At 34.3% G+C, this 25,007-nt stretch overlaps 3 protein-coding genes and 1 non-coding gene across 5 annotated transcripts; 1 reads left to right on the forward strand and 3 right to left on the reverse strand.

The window, feature by feature from the left end:
* Positions 1 to 2,327: 2,327 nt before the first annotated feature.
* On the forward strand, positions 2,328 to 7,918 carry LOC130711047 (serine/threonine-protein kinase BSK7-like). Its single transcript, XM_057560485.1, has 12 exons — positions 2,328 to 2,446; positions 2,661 to 2,726; positions 3,093 to 3,171; positions 3,258 to 3,478; positions 4,152 to 4,287; positions 4,524 to 4,657; positions 5,252 to 5,357; positions 5,890 to 5,975; positions 6,120 to 6,308; positions 6,549 to 6,701; positions 7,153 to 7,266; positions 7,352 to 7,918. Exons 3-12 carry the CDS (start codon positions 3,099 to 3,101, stop codon positions 7,592 to 7,594), a joined length of 1,455 nt encoding a protein of 484 aa, XP_057416468.1. The 5' UTR covers positions 2,328 to 2,446; positions 2,661 to 2,726; positions 3,093 to 3,098; the 3' UTR covers positions 7,595 to 7,918.
* Positions 7,919 to 9,614: 1,696 nt separating this feature from the next.
* On the reverse strand, positions 9,615 to 9,686 carry TRNAC-GCA (transfer RNA cysteine (anticodon GCA)). The gene has a single exon. It is a non-coding gene; the product is annotated as a tRNA-Cys (tRNA).
* A 1,396-nt stretch (positions 9,687 to 11,082) lies between these two features.
* Positions 11,083 to 14,495, reverse strand: LOC130711048 (tubulin beta-1 chain). The gene is made up of 4 exons (XM_057560486.1): positions 13,953 to 14,495; positions 13,286 to 13,555; positions 12,240 to 12,501; positions 11,083 to 11,894 (listed from the first exon to the last, which is right to left on the reverse strand). The coding sequence occupies exons 1-4, from the start codon at positions 14,344 to 14,346 to the stop codon at positions 11,483 to 11,485; spliced, it is 1,338 nt and encodes a 445-aa protein (XP_057416469.1). The 5' UTR covers positions 14,347 to 14,495; the 3' UTR covers positions 11,083 to 11,482.
* A 1,926-nt stretch (positions 14,496 to 16,421) lies between these two features.
* On the reverse strand, positions 16,422 to 23,561 carry LOC130711046 (glutamate--cysteine ligase, chloroplastic). 2 transcript variants are annotated; one of them, XM_057560484.1, is made up of 16 exons: positions 23,083 to 23,561; positions 22,213 to 22,363; positions 21,951 to 22,058; positions 21,471 to 21,563; positions 20,593 to 20,676; positions 20,376 to 20,444; positions 20,215 to 20,285; positions 20,061 to 20,129; positions 19,225 to 19,318; positions 18,991 to 19,080; positions 18,807 to 18,887; positions 18,482 to 18,574; positions 17,555 to 17,635; positions 17,414 to 17,483; positions 16,752 to 16,889; positions 16,422 to 16,611 (listed from the first exon to the last, which is right to left on the reverse strand). In XM_057560484.1, exons 1-15 carry the CDS (start codon positions 23,325 to 23,327, stop codon positions 16,801 to 16,803), a joined length of 1,488 nt encoding a protein of 495 aa, XP_057416467.1. In that variant the 5' UTR covers positions 23,328 to 23,561; the 3' UTR covers positions 16,422 to 16,611; positions 16,752 to 16,800. The 2 variants fall into 2 exon arrangements, with proteins under 2 accessions (XP_057416467.1, XP_057416466.1); XM_057560483.1 differs by having other exon boundaries at positions 16,422 to 16,889; positions 23,083 to 23,560.
* Between the last annotated feature and the right edge of the window lie 1,446 nt (positions 23,562 to 25,007).

Here is a 25,007-nt window from a genome sequence, read left to right on the forward strand (position 1 = left end):
TTCATTGTAGTTTGCTCAATTCAAACACATACATCAATTCTTCTCGTGCAATTTTTCATGATTTCATAGTGTAAAAAGGACATGGATATAGAAACATTAAATAGATTTCACAAATGTTTGACCTAGTCTCATTTACCTAGGTTAGGTTTGGATTATTTTTAACTCAGTTCATAGTTTCAAAAAATAACATTCAGTTCATGAAAAATATACAATTATTTTATAATCTCATATAATGAGCTCAGTTAATTTACTGCTTAAATATATTTTTCATCATAAAAATATAGGTCAATTGAAATTCATATGACACTCTGTTATATTATGTTTCCATGTAATAATTTTAAATACAGCCCTTTTAATACTTGAATTTCCATTTACTGAACCTTTTGACCCTAATTAACTTAGTAACTTGTAAATTTCCATTCACTCACGCACACCACACTCATAAGAGATGTGAACACAAGATGAGCTGAAGGAGAAGATTTTCGAAGAAGAGGAAGTGCGACAAGGGTGAAATTGATTTCTCTGTCTCACTTCAGGTCAAACACGAAACGATGAGACCTAGGGCCAAGGCGATAGAGACTTCTCTGTCTCCATGAACTTGAACACATGCAAGTAGGTTACGAATCCCTTTGGATTTGAGTAGGGTCTCCATTCTTTGTCTATGTCTCCATTCTTTGTTCTTTGTCGCCATGAATTCCGAACACAAAAATTTCCATTCTAGATTATAGGGTTTGTTAGAAGAAAAAAAATAGTGGGGACGAAGAACAATGAAGAGAGGAAAGAATAATGGGAATGAATAATAGTGAAGACGAGGAAAGGAAGAACGAGGATCGAAAGATGAGTGGAGAAATGAGAAGAATAACACATTACGAAGAAAAAGAAAACTACGACGAGAGGAAGATAGCGTTAGATGATTAAAATGAAGGACTTTGAAACATTTTACGGAATAGGAATGACGTGGAGTTATAACGTCATCACTTACCTAAGCTCACTAACGGCAAAGACAAATTCCATCATTTCATTAACATTGAAGATTTTATTCTATAACTTTTTGAAGATACGAATTTTAATTGACCTATATTTTTCAGGGACGAAAAAAATATTCAAGCCTAAATTCACGGTCTCGCCAAATAAACAACTATATATCTATGTAAGAAATTTGTGAATAAATTTGCACATTTTTGTTATAACTGAAATTTCCACATTAATATAAAACTATTTTATACACACAAAACTTTGATGATTGAAACAACAAGGATTATCATAATTTTCATTACTAAATCACACCTCAACTTAATTTTTATTTTACAAAATAGAAATGTAAAATTTCGTGTTCGGCATGAAAGCACTAGAAGGCGACGACCATTGAATCATATGCTGAACTTATTATGTACCAAAAACATATGCTAAACTCATGAGCATGAGAGCGTGTATCAATTGTTAGGTGATGATTCATTTTTAATGATTTCAAATTTGGCTCCTAGCTAGGGCCCGGGACATTAACATTTTACTCCATTTAACTTAACTAGAGATTTATTTGAATCCATGTGTATAATTTACATTACGTGTGTCTTTGGTTTTCTTTGGGAAACCTCAAAAATCTATTTTTTAGTAAATTCACTTTTAGATAACAATATGGATGTTTTGAATCGTACTGTATGTCCTAAATAATTGATTTCACTCCTAAAATATTATTAATTATCAGTAAAATTAGAGCTAATAGTCTGTGTTAAGCACAATCAACTATAAGATTGTACAAGTTCAAAAAAATATAAGATTGTACATATAAATTTCACAATATTACTCTATAAAAGTTATATAGGCCGAGTATATCTTATACTATTGTGTAATCAATTGTTTATTATAATATAGTGTAACGGCTTATACAAGTGTTCAAGAGTTTATGACATTTTCTTAAGATGTTTTAATTTTAGTTTTATAAGTTATTTAGATTAGTTTACGAATAAGACCTTACACTTATTTATAATCAATTTTTAGTTTATTTCAATAAATTTATAAATAAGAGTTCATCTGATAAACACTTACCGACAGAAACATTTAATTAAACTGTTTACCCAAACACACATATATTTTATAAATGTTTCCAAACATAAATTATTTCACTCTCAATTAAGTTCAACTTCTTTTTTCATAATCATTTTTACCAAGATCAATTTTACCCTGTGATCCAAACATGCCTATAAGTAGTTAAAGAAAAAGACAAATGTGTTGTTAAAAAACTCAGAGAAAGTTTACCTTGTCTTATGTTTCTTGCTTCCATTATTTTTACTAATTAATGACCATGATTAACTAAATTAATCCAAAAAAAAGTGTATATAAAGGTCTAGAGAAAGAAAAATCAGAACAAGAACACACAAAGTCCTTTCACTTTCCCTGTCTTTCAAGTTTTGACTGTTTCGAATCCCTGCGTGTGCTTCTTGCTGAGGTGCTTTGTCAATGCTCTCTTATCACTTTCCTTCCTCAATTCCCCTTCTTCTTCTTCTCTCTGATCTCTGATTTCCCACAATTCTTATTCTTCTTCATTGCTATGCTTGCTTTCATGATTTCATGCTATTGTTCTGAATTCTGATGCATTTTTTTTCCTGATTTTTTCTGCAATGATTGGTGTTTTTGAGCTGATTTTTTGCTGATTTGGTTAGCAATTTGAGGAAGCAGAGTTGAATTGGATTGACTCGGCACTTCACAGATTCGCTGCTGAAGAAAAGGTTTGATTTTGAGACCTGTCTATGCTGAATACTCGTTTTTCTTCTTGTGCTTATGCACTGTTTTTTATCTGGTGATTGCTTTTTGGGTTTTGTTTTTTCTGGGTTCCTCCCACTTAGCTCAAACAAGCTTTCAATTGTGTAGAACCACCTTGGTTTTGTGTTTTTGTTTACTTGATGTGAAATGTTTTGGGTTTTGAAAAAAAAAATCCAATTTTGCTAACTGGGGTTTTTCTGAACCTGTTTTAATGGAGTTCTATGAGTAATGGGGGAATTTTCAGTTGAAATTTATGCTAGGTTGACTTGAGGGTCAATTTGAGAAGAATTTTTTAGTTTCTGGACTAACAAGTTTTTGCTAATGGGTTGTAGGTTGGGATGGGTTGTGAATTCTCTAAATGCTGCTGGGGTGCAGAACAAGGGGATCCTGTTCCTGAGCCTCAAGTTGATGGTAAGTGATAGATGTTGTGCCACCTTCCTGTTCTTGCTGCTCTGAGAATGGTTGCTGATTCTGTGCTTATTTTTTTTTCTGTTCAGAAACTGAAGAAAATGTTGAGGGCAATGGGTTGTCGTCGTTTCATGAATATACAATTGATCAGCTTAAGAATGCTACCTCTGGATTTTCAGTTGAAAATATAGTTTCTGAGCATGGAGAAAAGGCTCCTAATGTTGTATATAAAGGGAAACTTGAAAATCAAATGAGAATTGCAGTCAAACGGTTCAACAAATCAGCCTGGCCTGACGCCCAACAATTTTTGGTGAGCATGCATCGGTTTATGTGCCAATCCCGCGCAAAATTGTTGTTTTAAATGTTCGTTATAAATATCCGTTGCAGGCTTTGTTGTATCCTTTGCATTTTAATGGCGCGCAATCTCTAGTTGGTTTTATGGTACTTTTGTCGGTTTTAAGGGCCGAAGTAGGTGGTTTTTTGTTTTTGTGCATGAGTCTACTCCTGATGAAGACACTGCGTGTGATCCTACGGGATCAGGGGGACGGCTGAATGAGTAATTAGACTGTTTTATGCATGTGTATGTTTCTCAGTATTTATTGTTTTTTCGTTACAGGATTTTTTGTCTGCTATACATTTTAATGACGTTGCGATCTCTAGTTGCTGCTACCGAACTTTTGTCGGTTTTAACAACTGATTATTTTGTATATTTGTTTGTGCGTGAGTTTGTTCCTACTGAGACACGTGAAGATCCTACGTGGTTCAGGGGAATGGCTGAACCGATTATTAATTTGTCATGTCTGTGTGCATGTTTGTTGTTTGTTTTTGCATATTTCTAGCAGTAAAATGGATTTGCAACTTAGGATTTTCTTTTACATACAATTTTCCCTCATTTTGACAATTTCTGCACACATGGTTTGTGATGTGGTTTTCTTTCATTAGCTTATCAAATAACCTGGTAACCCCCCTTTCTCTCTCTTCAGGGAGAGGCCAAAGCTGTTGGTCAGCTAAGGAACCCAAGATTGGCAAATCTGCTTGGATGTTGCTGTGAAGGTGATGAGAGGCTACTTGTATCGGAATATATGCCCAATGATACTTTGGCAAAGCACTTGTTCCATTGTAAGTCTATAGCTGGGTTCTCCTGCATTAGCTTTGACATTTACTTGTTTGTAATTCTAAATACAACCCTCATCCTAGCAGTGTCTGAAAACAATCTTTTGTTGAAAGTCAGTGACTTAACTAAGCAGTTAGGTGAACTGTAGTCATGATTATTTGTTGCGATTGCTTCTTGTTGTCATTCTCTTTCATTTAGTTGAGTGACTTTTCTTTTAATGATTTCTTACACAATTATGTAGGGGAAACTCAGCCCATGAAATGGGCAATGCGACTGAGAGTTGCTTTGCACCTAGCCCAAGCTCTAGAGTACTGTACCAGCAAAGGACGTGCACTATATCACGATTTAAATGCTTACAGAGTTCTTTTTGATGATGTAAGTTCATTTCCTGTACCTTTGGTGTGATCATTTTTGCTCCAGGATATGGTGTTGGTGGATGGTGGTAAAAGATGCAGATATGTTAATATTCTTTTATCCTTAACAGTTAATATCCTTGGAAACAATCTGATTAGTGCAATCAGTTGCATAAAAATTAATAAATATCAGATAGTATTGACTATTGATAACACTTCCCATAACAAGTTAATGGGTAAACATTTATTTTCTCAACTTTCTGTCTTCGATTGTGAATTAAGTTAAAATCATTATTACACAGCTACTGGAAAGGCATCCAAGGTCCATAGTTCCCATTAAGCCCAGATAGTAGTACAAATTAAATTATTAAATCTACTATTTTTGTGGAATAGGAAATGATGTCATAAGCTTATAACCACCAACACCATTGTCCTGTATTACATTGCCTATAGAGTGGGTGAAGACTAGGTTAAAGAATAAGTGGCTTTATACTTTGATTAACAAACAAGGAAAAGACAATGATAGTAGGTGAACCGTGAAAGCAACATTCATAAACTTCCGTGTTCTGAGCCTAGTAAATTTTGACTATCCTTATTTTTTTTCCTTGTTACTCAGGACTACAATCCTAAACTTTCATGCTTTGGTCTGATGAAAAACAGTCGAGATGGGAAAAGTTATAGTACGAACTTGGCATTTACTCCGCCTGAGTATCTGAGGACAGGTACTCCCTTAAACCAAATATAACTTTTGTTACTTATATGTCTGTGTGTGGTGATCAAACTTCAGTACGGTGGGCATCGGTTTTGAGATACAATAATCAATCTCACTCTTGTTAGTCGTAACAGTTGTTTCTGTTCCTCCTCATCTTAAAAAATCTCTTTGACCAACTCTTCTGCAAAATCTAATCTTTTATCAATTTACTGCTTTAATGTTTCTATTTGTAAGCTTTTAATCCATGGTTGTGTTGTTCCGTGGGGGGTTTTCCTCCTTCTGATGTTGTTGGTGTTTTATCATGTTTGGCTAGAACTAATTGTGCAGTGGCCCTGTTCTATTTATCTTAATGGTCATAAACTGGTTCATATAATATGTTTATGTCATTTCAAACTTAATGTTAGTGGAGTTAATGATATAATTCTTATCCCCCTCTCCAAATTGAGAGAAAAAAAGTTCTATGACATGGCAATTCAATCATGATATTCATTTTATAATCCTTTGTCACAAATATATGATGGCATTGTATCATCTTCATGCAGGTAGAGTTACTCCAGAGAGCGTAACTTATAGTTTTGGGACCCTTTTGCTTGACCTTCTTAGTGGGAAACATATTCCTCCAAGCCATGTAAGTTTCCTTCGTAGATAAAAAGTTATGCAAATGAGGATCTTGTAATTGAATATGGTGGCCCTTATTTGCTCAAGGGCCGAGTGTTATGTAATGATTTTGATTTTATTGTATATCTGGCATTTACTTTGATAACTTTTGCAGGCGCTTGACCTGATTAGGGACAGGAACCTTCAGATGCTAACAGACTCATGTTTAGAAGGACAATTTTCAGATGATGAGGGGACTGAATTAGTTCGTCTAGCCTCACGATGCTTACAATCTGAACCGCGAGAGCGTCCTAATCCTAAGTCCTTGGCAACTGCTCTTATACCCCTACAGAAGGATTCTGAGGTTAGCGGTCCTAGTAGTGTTTCAATACTTGAAATGAGGATAACCTATTAAAGAATTCTTTAAGGCTGGTCTAGGATTCTATAGCTGTTCATAATTTGGGTTTTACTGATGTTTTTCTGTTCAATGTCATTGTAAGCAGTCTAAAGTTGCACGTCAATGGCTTTTGTCTGTTCTTAGAAGTTACAATGGAGACCTTAATTTTGTAAGCTGGAATTAACTATGAATATTCTTATTTTTTAGGTCCCTTCTAATGTGCTGATGGGTATACCAGAGGGCCCTGCATCTTTTCCCCTTTCGCCACTCGGGGAAGCTTGTCTACGAATGGATCTGACTTCCCTGCATGAGGTGCTGGAGAAAATTGGGTACAAAGATGATGAAGGCTCAGCAACAGAGGTTTGTTTCTGATTTGTAAATCATAGAACTTGTAATGAATCATTTAAAGCTTTTGGTCCATTGTTATTCGGGCCTTAAATTATTCATTACTGTTATTTCTTTTTGGTCTTGAATTTATTGGTTCATTTCTCTGACACTTCATTACAAATTAATATTAGTGGGAATGAGAAAGGAGTATTCAATATTCTATGCTTGTACTTGGTAAGTCAATTCAGGAACATTAGAAGAGTTAGGGCCAAATCATTCTGATGACTAAATTTTTTCACCAAAATAAAAATCTGTAAACTATTTTCTGTTTGAGCACCTCTGGTTTCAATGTAAATGTTGGTCTATCTTAAAATGTTCAATGTTTTATCACATATCTATTATTATTGACCTGATTCTACATGTAGATTGACTTCTTGCGGGTTTCACTAATTCATTTATTTACTTATTTATTTCTATGAACCAGCTTTCATTCCAAATGTGGACCAACCAGATGCAGGAAACATTGAACTCGAAGAAGAAGGGAGATGCTGCTTTTCGGCATAAGGACTTTAAAACTGCAATTGATAGCTATACACATGTTAGTAATTTTTCTTGGCTCTTTTGATTAGATGGAAGGATATAAAAAGATCACTTTGTGCTGATGGTTTTGCTGTACAATGCAGTTCATTGAAGTTGGAACCATGGTTTCTCCGACCATGTACGCTCGTCGAAGTCTGTCCTATCTCATTAACAATATGCCAAATGAAGCACTAAATGATGCATTGCAGGTACAGATAATAACACCTGTTTGGTACATTGCATATTATTTACAAGCTGTTGCTCTTTTAGCATTGGGCAAGGAGAATGAGGCACAAGTGGCACTTAAAGAGGGTTCTTCACTTGAGACTAAAAAGAACACAAACTAGATGAGGTCATTGTGGCCATATCTTGCTTTCTTGTTCCTGAAGATAACTTACAGTACACAACACATGCTGCTGGTTTCTCAATGTTTGGGCAAAATTGACATGGGGGCTCCAGTTCTTAATTGAAAAATTGTTAGGGTGGTTTATACTTGTAAAGGATTCACCTGTCAGTGTATGTTGTTGGCATTTGGTGGGCAAATATCAAATGCTGTTGTGATGTTTCTTGTAATTTAATGTACAGTACAATTTGGTTATGAAATAGGCTGTTTTTCTATGTTGTATTGATATTGATTTTGCATTTAATAAAGTCTTCTCATCTTTTCTTTCTATGGTCTCAAGATTGCCATTAGAACTTGGCCTCCTATAGAGGTCTTACCCGGCTTGAACAATAATTGTCTCAGTGGAGGATGCATGTGGTTTAAAACAAAAAAAAAATAGTCTTTGGATTGCCATGTTTCATTTGATCGTGCAGAGTTGTTTTCTTTGCCTGAAAGAAATTCCTTACTTCAAGTGCGTTAAAGTGTACATTTTGAATAATTGTTACAATAGAAAGCAAATGAACAAATATAAATAAGCAATAAGCAAAAAACTAAAAGACTATATTAACCTTAAGATCAATAATAAAATAAAGCTATATAATCTAACAACATAGGGATTTACATTATATTATTTTAGAGATAAATGACAATTTTGAATACAAGGATTTATCCTATGGTTTTATAATTTCGTACTGACCTTATCACGTATGTGCCCTCCCTAGTCACTGAGTGATACTTAATTAAGGAGGATTTAAGGGCCCGTTTGGTGGTCAGGATAGGATATGATTGGATATGATATGTGAACAGGATATCAACAGGATAGGATAAGAGCAGGATAGACTCTTATCATATCCTGTGTTTGAGGTGCACATGATAATGACAGGATATGATAAGGAAAAATGTATCAGATTTATATTTGAATAAAAAATACATTTAAAATTGATCATTCTATTAAATTTAATTTCTTTACATTTTCATGAATGAGTCTATATTTTAAAATAAATAAAATTAATTTAAATTTTATTAATTAGCTTATTTTATTGTTTTGAAGATACCCTATATTTTAAATAAAATTATGCAGTTAACCGATTGGTTTTCACTTAGCTGTGACACGTGATAATTAGCAATAAAAGTTAACTAAATTAAGAATATTATTATTTGAAAAGTAATTTATATTTGAATTATAAATTATTATATAAGTAGATAAGTAGTTTTAAATAATAGGAGATGAAAATAAAAAATTAATCTATTACTATTAAAAAATAAATATTTGTAATCAATGTTTTTCACTTAGTTGTGACACGTGATAAACAATAAAAATTAATTAAATTAAAAATATTATTATTTCAAAAATACTTTATATTTAAATTATTATATAAGTAGATAAATAATTTTTAAATAATAGGAGATGAAAATATTAAATTAGTCTATTATTATTAATAAATCAATATTTGTAAGTGAGTAGTCTATTTTTTCTATTTATGAATAATAATTTTATTTATTTTTTATTTTAGTTAAATTAATATTTTTATATTTATTAATTAATATTATTATAAATTATATAATATTAAAATAAATTAATTTGGAGTTAGGATACCGAAAGAAAATATATAACTGGTATCCTATCCTACTCTATCCTAGCTCCCCCCTCAGGATAACTTTTACACATGATTGACAGGATAGGATAAAAGACAGGATAGTGTTATCATATACTGCTGGTGCAACAAACAACAGATAACAACAGGATATAATTATTATCCTGTCATATTCTATCCTGGTCACCAAACGGGCCCTAAATCTAATAATGTATATTTATTCACAATCTTCCTGATTGCATGTTTCCACTACTTTTGATTAGATAGGATAAAAGACAAGTGCTACCTAAAAGTTTGATTGAAAGCATCCATATATCACAGGATAGAGTAGCAGTAAAAAAAATCGAAACCATTGAACTTGCAATCAAAATTTAAAAATATGGTTGAAAAAGGGCCCAACCGGGTTCGAACCGGTGACCTCTTGATCTGCAGTCAAATGCTCTACCACTGAGCTATGGACCCGTGTTGAAAGAAATCGGTGAATATATCAATTTATTGTACTATTTTCATGGATTTTTTTTTGAAGCTATGGATTTTTTTTACAGTGGACTTTTATTATTTATCTAAACATTCTGAGTTTAAAATAGTTTATTTTTTTAATATATATTTCAAATATCTTAGCTACTATTTTACAAAAACAGAAGAACGGAGAGAAAACACTTCTAGCTTTTTAAGACTAACTAAGTTAGAAATTAGAAACTAAAATCAAAATCTAAGAATTCTACACCAACACGGGGCTTGCCCCTCCATGTTGAAAAAAAAAATTAAACCGACTAGCTTAGAGATATTTTACCTGTTTTTATGTTGGCTAAAATATTTTACAGCCGATAATTGTGAGACTAATCCCTTACCACACACTCAGCGCAATAAGCGGTAGAAAGTTGATCAATAATTTTTTTCCATTCACAAAATTTGAGAATGAAACCCCAGCCAACTATAAAAAAAAAGTATAATTATTTCTTTAGTCGTTAATTTTTTTAAGCTAATCCACTATATAGCTTCTTTAGTACCAATGGAACAATATCAAAATATGGCACTAAAATGTAATGGAGAATGAGAGCTGCGTCTACTTAAAAGTAAATTTGGAAGGCATACAATGCAAAAATAAATAAAATTGGTTCGTATTTGGTGACCAATTGAGTGTAACGTAAGAGCATCTCCAACTCTAACCCTAATGTCTCACTGACATGAGAGACACTTCTGTATGAGTGTCTTAAACTGTTTGAGCAATTCAGATCTATAGCATGGCAAGTAGCACTGTAGCAGTGTCTCACTACAGACACTTTTATCTCACGGGAGACACTAAGTCTATTTCAGAAAGTCCACATATGACAAGATAATAAACATTATTCTATTCACGAAAAATTGAAGCAATGCAAACTTGACCAAAGAGTGATGTTGATCGTGAGGCCTATTAGAATTTTTTTTAAGAGTTGTTGTGTTAGAAGTACAAAATTAGTAAAATGATGTAGATGATATGACATTAAGAGAAATTATAAAGAATGATATAAAATATAATGTAGAAAAATTAGTGAGTATTTGAGATGCTCTAAACATACTTACTTTCTGAACCGTAAGAAAAGTTTTATTCTTTGTTTGGCTTAAGTATGTGCTCAACTTTCAATTGTATCCAAACATAGCCATTGATTATTTTAGTAGAAACTTGAAGGTTTTAACATTTGATGAGAAGTGATTACAAGAGAAGCTACAAGTAGGGGTTGTGAGCACAACATATTTCCAAACAAACTGAAGCAGTTTTTATAATTTGAGTAGTGATTCTAAGATGTTGAAACATGTATCCAGAACACTGTCGATTATTAACTTGGATAAAGACAAGACAAAAAGAAAAGATGGGGAGTGAAACAAAACAAAAGCCACTGTAAGGTGTGCATTAACAAACAAAGTCCCACAACAAATTCAAAAGACAAAAAGGTTGAAAAAATATTACTCCCATGAGAGCTTAGAGCCCCAAATCATATGTACTTTCAACTAGAACTTGTAAACCCAGTAATAAATATAAATAAAACACATCCTTCCTTTCCCAAATTCCCAATGTATCATAACCCATATATAGCATGCTTGCATTCACGTTCAGATCTTCTAGAATCAATTCTGCTACCACAAAAAGCTACTGAGAGCAGCTTCTTCCCGAATCAATTCTCCCACCAACATAAAATTTACCATATATCCAAACATGCACGTACACGCACACATAGAATTTGTCATGGCACGACCCAATAGGGACTTTCACCTCATTCTTATGTATCAAACTCTTCCTCCTCTTCATCACCCTCCTCTTCTTCCACTGCTGTAGCATCTTGATACTGTTGGTACTCAGCTACCAAGTCATTCATGTTACTCTCAGCCTCAGTAAACTCCATCTCATCCATACCCTCTGCAGTGTACCAATGCAAGAAGGCCTTTCTCTTGAACATCACAGTGAACTGTTCCGAAACTCGCCTAAACATCTCCTGAATGGAAGTGGAATTTCCAATGAAAGTGGAGGACATTGACAACCCAGTTGGTGGGATGTCACAAACACTTGACTTCACATTGTTTGGTATCCACTCCACAAAGTATGATGAGTTCTTGTTCTGCACGTTTATCATCTGTTGGTCCACCTCCTTTGTGCTCATCTTGCCACGAAACATGGCCGAAGCGGTCAGATACCTGTTAGAAATATAACATAAAAAACTATTAATACATCTTCGCTCAAAAGCTTCAGTTCTTTTCTAGCTCGTTCATGACACGGTATCAGAAGCTATATGGCTAATAACATGTTTGGAACAACTTCTCTTTCATCAGAGTCAATGCTAAAACTCAAAAGCTACTTAAAGAAGTTTTTCCCCAAAATTGATTCTGATTTCATAATCAATTGTTGAAGGGTTTTCAAACATGCACTAAGTGGTTTAGAGCTTGATAATTGTAGCCTCTTCACACTTGAAGCCTAATAAGCTGTTACATGAGAAAGTGTCATAAAGAAACATTCATGTGTCTGGGATAGTTGGTTCATACCTGCCGTGTCTTGGGTCTGCAGCACACATCATGTTTCTTGCATCCCACATCTGCTGAGTGAGCTCAGGGATGGTGAGGGAACTGTACTGTTGAGAACCCCTTGAAGTTAAGGGGGCAAAACCAACCATGAAGAAGTGGAGGCGAGGGAAAGGGATAAGGTTAACAGCTAGTTTGCGGAGATCTGAGTTGAGTTGGCCTGGAAACCGGAGGCAACATGTTACTCCACTCATTGTTGTTGAGATCAAATGGTTCAGATCACCAACTGCATCATGTCACCAACAACACACAAAAATATCAGTCCATGCAAGAGATATTAGGAAAATGGTTGAGAAGTGGGAGAAGTAATAGATGTGATACATATGATCTGATGTGAGACAAAGATAGAGAAAATTAGGATATATGAAAGGTGAATGTCCTAGATTAGGTGTTTAAAAATCAGAATTTATTGTATTATTAGTCAATACTCAATACAACTGACAATTAACTTATGTTTATATGGAATATAATTCTTACACATTTCTCTTTTCTTTGCTTTACTTTTTTGAAACAGATGATTGGTTAGTGAAGTCATGTGTTACATATATAAAATCATTACACTTATAATGTGATTTCATCCAACTTTTAAGTTTTCAGAGTAAATTAGTGACATGATAATAGAACCTTTCTAATTAAATTGTCTCAAATTTTATCCTTGTCTTTTTAATTCCATTCATCTAACTTAATATGAAAGTAAACTTAATCAGCACACTCTTGGATTCATCATCTATCAAGCCTAAAGGACTTTGCATAAGAAAGAATCTAAAATTTTAGGCTAGCAGGTTTCGTACAATCAATAACAAAATAACTGTTTAATTTTGGAACTAATCTAAGTAAAACTCAACATATATACTGATCAAAATAGAGAGAGCTAATTGAAGTCCTCTGTTCAAACATTAGACATGCTCTGACATTTTTGCATTATCCATGTGAAATTTCACGAACAGTTTTACTTTGTTGGATCATAAATCACTAGAGTTGTGTTCTAAAACTTGGTTAACAACACTTACAACTTGGATTTGTGAGCTTGAGTGTTCGGAAACAGATATCATAGAGTGCCTCATTATCAAGGACCATGCACTCATCCGCATTTTCAACTAGTTGATGAATAGAGAGGGTGGCATTGTAAGGCTCAACCACAGTGTCAGAGACCTTAGGAGAAGGGAACACTGAGAAAGTCATCATCATCCTATCAGGATACTCTTCTCTGATCTTTGAGATCAGCAGGGTACCCATTCCAGATCCAGTTCCACCTCCCAGTGAATGACAAATTTGGAAGCCTGTGATCATGAAACAAATTGAATACACATTAAAACTATAAACAAAATCCACATCGAAAAATATGTACATGATATCAAAATTCTAAACATTGACATGATGCTTATGCATAAACAATAAGATGTCTGAATGCATGGACATTTATTTTCTCAATATTCTTATAGCACATTTAGATTGGTGGTGATACATAGTCCAAAGCACGGTAACTCGATGTAGCTTCTCCCCATAAGTGATCGTGTTTCAGAACCACGCTATTTAACTTGAGTTGACTATATGAATTGAACTAACATGTTTGGAAAATCTTCTACAATTGATTCTAATGATAAAACTAATTCTGGTGCCAGAATTGATTCTAAGGAGAATTCAGTTGATCCAAACATGTTATAAGAAAGTATGTACCTTGCAAGCAATCACAGTTCTCAGCTTCTTTACGAACAACATCAAGAACTGAGTCAATAAGCTCAGCTCCCTCAGTATAATGCCCTTTAGCCCAGTTGTTTCCAGCTCCATTTTGGCCGAACACGAAGTTATCAGGCCGGAATATTTTTCCATAAGGACCGGAGCGCAAGCTATCCATAGTCCCCGGTTCAAGATCCATGAGAACAGCTCGAGGAACGTAGCGTCCACCACTTGCTTCATTGTAGTACACATTAACCCTCTCAAGTTGAAGATGAGAGTTGCCTACATAACTTCCACTCTGATCTATGCCATGTTCATCACACATAACCTCCCAAAACTTGCCTCCAATTTGGTTGCCACATTGGCCAGCTTGAACATGAAGGATTTCTCTCATTTTGATGAACTGTCCTTGATGATCTGAAAAAACCTCAAAGGAAAGAAAGTTCTGAAGAAAAGTCTCAGAAGATGATCAAGTACAAGTTGAGATGGGAGGGGGAAGGATACCCTTTTGTAGGTGCAGTGTAAGAAGAGATGATGAGATATGATAAAATTGGTATTTCCTTTCTGTCAAATGGGAAATAAATATTATTATCAATACAAGTTCAATTAATAATTTCATGTGGGTTTGTTGGGAAGGGGCCATGTCAAACTCTAATAAGATTAGTGAGCTGGATATGGAAAGGGACAAGAAGTTGCATTATTGTTCTCATGGCCTTATTATGATATCTGAATTATCACTCCTTCCTACCACTTGATACCCCATCTGTCAATATGATCTCAAATTGTCTATTTCCTTGTTTGGTCAACATGCTTTTCCACAGTAATTTGACAACCGATTTTCACCTTTTTACTTGAAAACCATCGACATATTGTTAGCAGTGGAGGTTTGTGAGAGAGTGGTGGGAAAATTGTTACCTGGTTCAATGGTTTTTCTTCTACAACTTCAGTTCACAAACAGGTTGTTTACAATGACAAATTTTTGGTTTATGTTTTCACATGTTATGGTATATCGTATACCCTTAATAAAAGAGAGTATGTATAGGTTTTGAAACCCTGCTACAATTGATCCTGAAGCCAAAATCAATTATCAGAAGAAGCTTATTAGTTTCAGAATTGATTATGAGAAAAAAGAAGTTGGATCTAAGCATACTATCAATCACACAGTTGGTGCTAAACCATGGGAAGTTTAGTGAGAAGCAATAATTAGTTCTCAATCATTCACTAAAGATAAAATTATGGATGAGTTTAATAATATAAAACCTACTGAATATCTTAACAGAGGATATGAATTCAATTATGAAGAGCATCACAGTTCCGTTGCAACTTGGAACATGTATCCTTCTCAAGACAACTGTATTATACCCACTAAGCAGTAGTTGGGTACTGCTGTGGGAATCCTAGGATTTCCTTAAAGAAAGTACAGTATTTGGGTAATAGTGTTGAGAAGTCTTACATTAACTAGATATATTACTAAAACAGTCATTATAAATATGGAGCAACCCCTCAACATTAACTTCGAGTTAGGCCTTACCCGAAATCTAAGAACTAGTGCGGCAATCTATTAATAAATATCCATGGAAAAGCTGCAACAGAGAGGAAGATTGTTTATAATTTTTCTAGATGCAGATCGTATACAGAAGAGCTGTAGTTACGTATGAGAAAATCCTAACGAGAGGCAAAGCCATAAAATTGCATGTGAATTCGTACAGGAAGCATTATGTTTTGTTAATGTGTCACTGAGGCATTTAATATTTTGAGAATCTTGAAAGCACTTAATAATTACTTTCTTAAGTAACAAGTTTATTTTTATCAACCCATGTCTTAAGGATACTTATTAACAAAGCACTCCATATTATTCTCACATCAGCTGATATGTAATTCAATGAAACAGGAATGTAAGAAGAATATGAGAAAGTTGTAAACATATCATTTCATTTCACATAGCAAACACAGCAAGTTTAGACAATATATGGTAAGTACAATGTGAATGAAATTTCATCTCAATTCGTAAGAGTTCAATAGTGTGTGCTAACATCCATTTGCACGATGACAATATCCTATCATAACCCTACTTGTTAGCAAGTGAAGAGAGGTTTAAGGAGGAGAGTTGTCTTTTTCTTGGTCCACGAGAGTTATGCAGTTGGACAAAGAGTTTTCAAATCATTAGATGAGAAAAGGTAACCCATCAATTAGAATTTAATGAACTCAAGCTTTAGATAGAATGTTCCATCCACGGCAACAACCGACCTCTCCCTAGTCTCTTCATTCGCCAACCAATTGCATTTTAAGATATTCACACTCAACTATCAAGGTGCATTCAGAATCAAATGCAGTGCAATTCCATGCTATATGTGTGTCTTTATGAAGTAAATACAGCTTGTTTAAGAGTTAATCAGTTGTTACAAAAGTGAAGTTGACAAGCTGGTTAGTTAAGATGTATCTTTCTAATACAACATTGATCAAGAAAAATTGAACCATAACGTAAATACTAAATAGTAATATTGCAACAAGTTAATAAGAATCATTCTAGCAACATTTTTACCGACAATAAACCATTTCAAACAACTTCTATTTCCTCAAGTATCAGCTTCTATCAATTGCAGAAGGATTTCCAAACATGCACTAAGCTGATGTTATTCTCAAACTTCTAAGTGCCAGCCTGATCAGATCATGTTTCCAATGATAAGTTGATCCGGAATCTCAAGGCGAAAAATTACATCATATATTATTTTCTATATCTAAAAGCAGTTCACAAGAGAGATAACTAAGCCTATAACCAAAGGTAAGGTTCCCACGTACATTAAACTCCCACGTAGACGTGATTAATAAGCAAGTGATTGAATACACCTCAATAAAGCAATTCCTCAAACACATGATCTACAGATTGGTTCCACTTTCCATCATACAACTCTAAAAGCCTCTCAGCTGGAGTGACACCTGCCAACATCAACATTATTAGCAAATACCAAATAAACAAAAAAGACTGAGGAACATAACATCTCATGTGTATGGCTTAGTGAAGAAAATATATAATAGTTTAGTCCTTGTGCGTATTGGAACTAAATTGAAAACATTGTCCAAGAACCAAATTGAAAATGAGTCTAAAAACAAATTTTAACCTAAAAGATGAAAAGTGAAAACTCAAGAGATGACATGGGCTCTAGTTTCGTCCATGCGCAATTTTGATCCCTCAGATTTTCTCCGAGCCAATGAAATCCTTTTTTTGTTTAAAAAACAGTCCTATTTTTTAAACTAAACAAATCTAGTCCTGCCAACAATTTCTACTACCTAAAACTCTCACTTTCTACACAAATATTCAAGAGTTTATAAGTACATGTACATTAATTAAAGTTACTACCAATGTGCATAATAGATTCAAGTATGAGTAATTTTTTCGACCCTGCCCATTGCCATCAATAGATATACATGACTAAAAAAAGGATATAGCCTTAATACATTACCTGTTCTAACCACCTCCGCTACCTCATTTAAAAATCCTGATTCCTTGAAGCCTCTTTTTTCCAAGCCATCCTGTGGGTATAACAATTCCCTTAGCAATATTGACGATAACATAACAGCAATAACACAAATAATGACACGACCTTGGCCAACTTTAGAACATCTTCAGCAACATGCTTCAGCAAACCATCTCGGAATGGTGTTTTTAGACCAGATACAGTAACCTGCCAGATACAGACTCTGATGGTAAGTATAGACATCTTCTTCGAATAATGACTATTGCTGAAATAAAAATTATTGCATAGCAAAATATTAACTTATGACAATTATCAGAGGAATATCTCAAGTCTGAAAAGAGAAATCCCAATATGTGTATATGTGCATGCATGTGTGGGTGATAGAGAGGGAGAGAAGTTGACATCAGAGAAGGAAAAGGCTTATTTGTTTTTTTTTCAGTTTCCTGTTCTCATTTTTAATTACAAAAATACCACTTTATTTTCATTTTATTTTCTGTTTTAAAAATTTGTCTTCACTCTACACTATTTGTTATAATTCAAAATGAATACAGAAAATGAAAATAGAAAACATTTTCTAAAAGCAAGCAGAGGTTAATATTTCCTCTTCCAGGTTTCAAATCATATTGAGCCCTCTAAAATTCAAGAACCTAACAATAGACAATTTAAAAATTGAAATAGCTCCCTTTCATCCTTTTTCAGGTTTGCACCTAGCTTCAGCTTTAACACGGATTCAAAAGGCCACTTCGCTCACTTGATTAATTTCAGCACAAGTTACAGCAAGCTTGTGATAGTCTATCCTTGCTGTTTAGTCCAGCACAAGGTACTAAAGTTTAGTTTAGCACAAGCTTGCTGCAGTACCCCTCCCTTTTCCCTAATTAAATTTCAGCACAAGGTACAGCAAGTTTGCATTTTGTCCATGCTTCAAGCCAAAATGGAGTTTGTGTATGGGCATGCTGAAGGCTAAGAAGAAAAATCACTTCTGAAACTGTACCTAACTACTTAAGTTTGCGGGTTGAATAATAGATTGAAAACTAAGGTTACTAAGGATGCTACCTTATTCCTTAGCATTTGTCTTTCTTGCTGAGTCCAATCTGCAGTCAAATCCAGAACACCTTGCAAAGAATCCTCATCATACAATAACCCTACCTGACACGATCAAAAAAATTATAATGAGCTTATGTTACTAAATTGAAGCAGTTCTTAACAGAGCGTGCAAACAAAGATAACCTTATTTTATTAAAAACATATTTCATTTTGCTCTTAAATACAATAGCCATCAGATTGTTAAGGATAGAGCCTCGAGGAACAGGTTTTGTGAAAGTAAAAAGGATGAAGTGTAACTATGAATATCACGTGCAAGTAGTAAAAGTCCACTCACCCAAAATGCCGGTAAAGCACATAACCTTCTCCAAGGCCCTCCATCAGCACCTCTCATCTCCAAATACCTCTTCAATCTGACCTGAAAAGAGTAATGTTTTGTAACTACACAACCATAAAAAAGCTTCAAACCCATTGCAAAAGCAACAAAAACCAGTTAAAATGTGAAACCCATAAAAACAAACCTCAGGAAATATAGTGGTTAAGTGATTCTCCCAATCATTGAGAGTCGGTAATTCACCGGGAATGCAAGGAAGCTTTCCTGCCAAGAAGTCCTGCGATGAAAAATAATCATTTCTCAAAACTGAACAAATTAAGATTACGAATACTGGGTCAAAGAAATTAACTTTCACAATAAAGAGCGGCAGGGCTACATGAGATAGCCTTAAATTACAAGAAAATCAAAGATAGATGGGAACCCTGAATGTCATTCCAGTACAGTCGATATATTTGTGTTTCCGATAGACAAAATACATTGGGACATCAAGAGCATAATCAACGTACTGCTCAAACCTGCAATCAGGGATTTGGAAGAAAAACATGTGAAAAGAGAATAATCAAATAACTGCATGAAATAACATTGACAAGCCTTTCTTTGAAAAACAGAAAAGACAATTCATCATGCGAGCTGACACCCAGTCCAATAATTTTTAATTAAAATGAACTAACATGGAAAATAATACACTGTCATATAAATAATAACTTCACATGAATGACTTCCTAGAAAGAAATATAACATGAAAAAAAAAAAACATACAGTCAATTCTTCACATTTCTTAGCTATGTAATTTTCATCAAGATTTTCAAAATAAAGATTATACCAAGGATTGGAAGGGGTGGAAAAACACATAATTGGGAGAGTGTAACACATTGGGTATAGTAGTGAAGAACAGAGGCAGCTGGAGGGAAAGATGTAATACCAAGGATTGGAAGGGGTGGAAAACACATAAATAGCAAATAGAACATCCTAAAACTCTAAACTTGATTGCATTGGGATCTTGAATGTCAAAAGTTGACATACCATTCAATGTGTATATTTCCAAATACATGTATTTTGGATTTGGGACAATCAATATTAAGGATTACTGATTCAGCAAGAGAACGAAAGATCTTACACAACAATACAAGTTTATTTTTATTTTTATGCCTTCTTATAAAATTCAATTAAAACCCATGAAGCCTAGTCAGAAGATTTAGAAATAAATGCTGAAGTCTTAATTCAATAATTCTCCAAAATTTTAAAATAATCTCTTACCCAAAGGAGTCATCAAAAACAAAGGGCAGCATGCCTGAGCGGTCCTTATCAGTATCAGTCCAAATATGGCTGTTTCAAGTGTATGAAAATTGAATAAGGCACCTTCACGATGCAAAGTGAGAAAGGAAATAACTGCAAGAAAACTTCTCTGTACCTTCTCATACTGACATAACCATTAGGCTTTCCCTCTTTGAAGGGTGAATTTGCAAAAAGGGCTGTTGCTATCTGTTTTAAAGATAATGCCAGTTATCCCATGACCCATGACACTGAAAAAATTCCTTAATAAAAATAATACAAAATGTCAACTTTTCTTACAGGCTGCAAAGCTAAGCCAGCACGAAACTTCCTGATCATGTCAGCTTCAGAACTAAAGTCCAGATTGACCTATAAAAGTAAAATTTAAACTTTATTACAACCCACCATGAAAGCTAATAACTATGTATGTTTAAGTCAGAAGATACTACTCTATTCACCATGTTTAAATTAGGATGGATTTGTTAAAAATAAGCTCACAAATATTCGTACATCTCACCTGCACAGTACATGTCCTGAACATCATGTCAAGGCCAAGAGAACCAACTTTGGGCATGTAATTCCTCATAATCTCATATCTTCCCTGAGCCATAATGCATTGTGAGATGCAAGGTAATTTAACCACAAAAGGTCAAGAAAGAAGCACAGTCATAGTTCAGTTATCGAAAAAGAAATCGACAAAAACACAGAGACCACTGCTATACGATCGAAAAGTGGGCTGTACTTGTCAAGAAATGAAACAATAAACACTGATATAACCATATTTCATAGTGTAGAAGTACCAATGGTCATAAAAGTTAAGCCTATTATATAGCCATAAATATGTATATGAACCTTAAAGTTAAACACCAACACAGAAATAACTAAAAATTATAACTTTAAGATGAGAGCCATTTACATATAAGCATATACAAACAGTACGTAATCAGTAAAAGTTACTGAATCACCCCTCCATCCACACCTCTAAAAACATATAATATTTGTGTTCATCCAAGTGCAATTGAGCAATCAATCATTGTGGACAAATTCTTTTTCAGCAGTGTACTCAAGTATTATCAAAATTCCACATGCCATTCTCATTTGGGCTCATGTGCGACTCACAAAAGGTTTTTGCAATAATCTCAAGTCATTATAGTTAAATAATAGTGCTGTAAAATTTGACAACTAATTAATACTGAAATCAGGAACCCTAGTCAAATTCATGAAAAATTGACTAGAAATAGTCTGCTGTAACCAATTTAAAAAACCATATTAGTGATATCTGGTGAAGATAGGAACTGACATCCAAGCAAGGTTTTTATTTCAACAGAAAGTTAAGAAACCTGTACATGTTCAACCAGTTCAATAACTTGAAAGGTGGGGAGAAAGAAAGACTACCTTTGGCATTATAGGTATGTCCTTGAGTCCCCACTTTGGCTGGAAACCAATCCCCAAAAATCCAATTCCCATTTCTTCAGCAACAGCTTTAACCTATATATACATTATATGGAAATAATTGACATCTCTGAAATAAATATCTAGGTAACCATCAGATTACAAAAAAATATAATGCTCATTGGTATGAAATGCGCTTCATAACTTTTGCATAAAAGTTTAGTTGGAAAGGAATTTTTCACTTTTTCTCTCTCTTCCACATTTTTCACCCCCCCCCCCCCGTGATATCTCACTTCCCCCTTCGTCTAACATTTTTGCAATTCGTGTCGTGCTAAATAGCATAACTGTGGTAAAACACGATGAACTACTAGTAAAATTTAGCTATCTAATAAGATGCAACAGTTCAATGACTGCAACTGTGATGGAAAAAGAATTCTAAATTTCTTTCTCTAATGGAAAAACAGTAGAGAAGGTAAGACTAACCTGATAGAGGTGAGAATTGACTTCAGCACAAGTCTGATGCAAGGTTTCAAGAGGAGCTCCACTTAGTTCAAACTGACCCCCTGGCTCCAATGATATGCTTTGCTTGCCCTGGTTCACATAATGTGAAAAAAAGCTTCACTTCAAATCTCCAACATTACAAGAGCATTGAATGCTTGAATCAGGAATCATTTTTAACAAACAAAATAACTTGTATTTCTCAAATAAAATGTTTGCACTCTTGCTCATGAACATATTAGCTTACCTGTTTAAGTCCAATAATTTTATCACCTTCCATAATTTTATCCCAGTCAAATCTCTCAGCAATGCCATTCAGCAGTTCTGCTATTTGCTCATACTTCATAGGACGCAAGCTTCCCAACTCAAAACCAAACTTCTCATGTTCAGTACCTATTCTGCAAGGCTAAATGAATAAATTAAACTGCCTATACACACAAGCAAATCAAGCAATACTGATCACGTAAGAGATAGTTCAAAATTCATACTTCCAAGAAACCTAATCCAATGCTACATAAACTTACTTCAAATACAAACAGAACAGGACAAAAGACAAGGAAAAAGGGCTCTTCATGAAAAACAAACATAAGACCCTACAATTATATTCCCTCTGTCCATTTCTATTCATCACTGAAGTCCCATTTTATCTGTAGCTTTAGGGGTTGTTTGGGAGGGGCCATTTTTCCAACTTTACCCTGAGTATAAGTAAGTGAGACAAACAACTTTAATATAACTGATAACAATAGGGCAATGCCATGGTGCGGTTGTCCATTTGAGCAGTTTAAAGCACCATTACTAAAAAACAAAAATGCTGAAATGGAAGGAAAGAACTCCCATGCATTCAACAGGGCAAAGGCACGTGTACTCAGCTGGACTGTTCCACACCATTCTCCTAATCACATTCTAGTGCATGTTTGGAAATCCACAGTGAAGACAAAATCATGACAATGGATAGCCCCAAAAGCTAAAGAAATTCCCACCATGTATGAAAACATAACATGCACTAAGAAACAATTATTATTCCATCAAATGGTGCTTATAATTGAGACTATTTGACCCCTTTTCTATTATCAGTGTAACAAGAAAATCGAAAGCGAGAAAGAGAAGAAGGAGGCACCTCCAGTTTTGCTTGGGCTTACACCCAGAGGCAAGATAATCGACGAGATCCTGCTTGGTGAGCGGTTCAGTAGCAACAACAGCATCTTCAGTAGGGGGGCTGGCAGCAACAATCAACCTACGACCCCGTCTACTACTCCCAGAAGCAGCAACAAAAGAGGATTTCCTGGCATGGGAAGCATCGAAGGTTTGTGGAACGAAGGCATGGTGGTGCATGGAAGAACCGAGTCGGGAAATGACAGGCATGGTGAAGAATGAAAAATTGAAATTAGGATTGAAATGAAGCGTGAATTGCGATGAGAATAACGAAGAAGAGGTGGTGTGAGAGTGAGAGAGAGAGAGAATTACTGGGTTGATTTATAGGGAATTAGGGTTGATGAATTGGATTGGGTTGAAAATGAAGAAGAAGAGTTACAGAGGATGAAGAAAGCGAAAAAGGCCTCGAAAGCTGTCACATCTGCTAATGCTGATGCTATTATACTATTAGAGGTGGTGGAGTAATTGCTTTTCAATGAAAACGAGATCAACTAAACGAAAATGAACGGTCATAAACTAAATAATCCGCTATTTTCAACGCTTTATAGTTTATTCTATTCTATACCATATTTTGTTCAATGGAGTAAGTGTTTTCATATGAGTGACCTAACCTTATCAAAATACCTTATCATATAATTATCGAAAAAATAAATAAATACCTCATCATATTTATTTCATATGATTCTTCTCCTTACATATCATTTAATGATCGAATTCTCAACTGAATTGAATGGCTAAGAAGTTCAACTATTTACCAATCATACTAGTTAGTACCAATCGTTTTCATTTTCACTTGTTCTTTACTTCCTTCTCTCTATTTTCTTATGTTGATGGTTGATTTCATAGTTACACTAACCAAGTTGGTAGTTGGCATGGGGGGTTTTGTGTGGATAAAAATTATCATGTGAGGTTTTTCAACCTCCTTCTTGAGAGTAGATATGCTCTCTTTGTAGAGATTTTAGGTATCAAACATGGACTCATCTTTGTATGGGACATGGAATATTGTAAGGTGATGGGTGAAAATGATTCAATCACGGTTTCTTTGTGTCATTGAATTGTCAAGTTTAAACATATTCGCAAAGCGGCCAATTTTTATGGGTTCTCTTATGCTTTGAAGGGTGGATCATCTCATAGTTTAAACTTTAAACACTTCCTCGTGAAGTTATCCCTCTTTTAGCTTCTGATTGAAATGGTTACTCTTAGGGCCTGTTTGATAGCAGTTTTAGTTTTCAGTTTTTAAAATAGTTTTCAGAAACAATTCTTAAAAACAGTTTTCAGAAAAAGAAAACAGTTTGAATGACATGTTTTCGAACATTTAGAAAATTGATATCTGAAAACTAAAAACTGAAACTGAAAACATCTTTTACCTGTTTTGGTTTTTTAGTTTTAAAAACTGAAAATGAGAACTGTTTTTGAAAACAGGTCTTACCAAACAAGTTTTCAGTTTTTAAAAACTGAAAACTGTTTTGGAAACAGTTATCAAACAGACCCTTAGTTTTTGCTTTTTTCAGTTCATTGTTTTCCTCATCACACAAAAATAAAAGTTTCTATTGTACCATCATGAATTTTTAATTTTTATTTTTTTATATATTTTTCTTCCCTATTTATCAATTTCATAAAAAATGTGTGGAATTTATTTAACAATCCACCTTGTCCGTCACGCATCACGTCACACGAGCTCCTCTTTTATCAGATTCATTCACCTTGTCCTCATCCACCTTTTAATTTCAATAATGATGACATGGATAATTAAAATTGAATTCGATAACTAGTTTTCTAATAAATTTTCTAAACCGAAATACATTTGAAACCAATTCAACACTAGCAAGTTGCAACTCGCCTAAAGAGGTAACACCACCATAAAAGTCACTAGTACCATATCATGTCATT

This window comes from Lotus japonicus, chromosome 4 (genome assembly GCF_012489685.1).
Source record: "Lotus japonicus ecotype B-129 chromosome 4, LjGifu_v1.2".
Lineage (NCBI taxonomy): Eukaryota > Viridiplantae > Streptophyta > Magnoliopsida > Fabales > Fabaceae > Lotus > Lotus japonicus.

Excerpts from the sequence above, each read along its gene's own strand:
- LOC130711047 (XM_057560485.1), top strand. The coding sequence starts at position 3,099 with ATGGGTTGTGAATTCTCTAAATGCTGCTGGGGTGCAGAACAAGGGGAT. Across the intron at positions 4,658-5,251 it reads ACAGAGTTCTTTTTGATGAT|GACTACAATCCTAAACTTTC; the intron begins GTAAGTTCATTT and ends CTTGTTACTCAG. Across the intron at positions 6,309-6,548 it reads CCCTACAGAAGGATTCTGAG|GTCCCTTCTAATGTGCTGAT; the intron begins GTTAGCGGTCCT and ends CTTATTTTTTAG.
- LOC130711046 (XM_057560484.1), bottom strand. The coding sequence starts at position 23,327 with ATGCCTGTCATTTCCCGACTCGGTTCTTCCATGCACCACCATGCCTTC. Across the intron at positions 18,575-18,806 it reads GTGCTTTACCGGCATTTTGG|GTAGGGTTATTGTATGATGA; the intron begins GTGAGTGGACTT and ends TGATCGTGTCAG. Across the intron at positions 17,636-18,481 it reads GACAAATGCTAAGGAATAAG|GTTACTGTATCTGGTCTAAA; the intron begins GTAGCATCCTTA and ends TGTATCTGGCAG.
- LOC130711048 (XM_057560486.1), bottom strand. The coding sequence starts at position 14,346 with ATGAGAGAAATCCTTCATGTTCAAGCTGGCCAATGTGGCAACCAAATT. Across the intron at positions 12,502-13,285 it reads CAAGCTCACAAATCCAAGTT|TTGGTGATCTGAACCATTTG; the intron begins GTAAGTGTTGTT and ends GACATGATGCAG. Across the intron at positions 11,895-12,239 it reads GCAGACCCAAGACACGGCAG|GTATCTGACCGCTTCGGCCA; the intron begins GTATGAACCAAC and ends TATTTCTAACAG.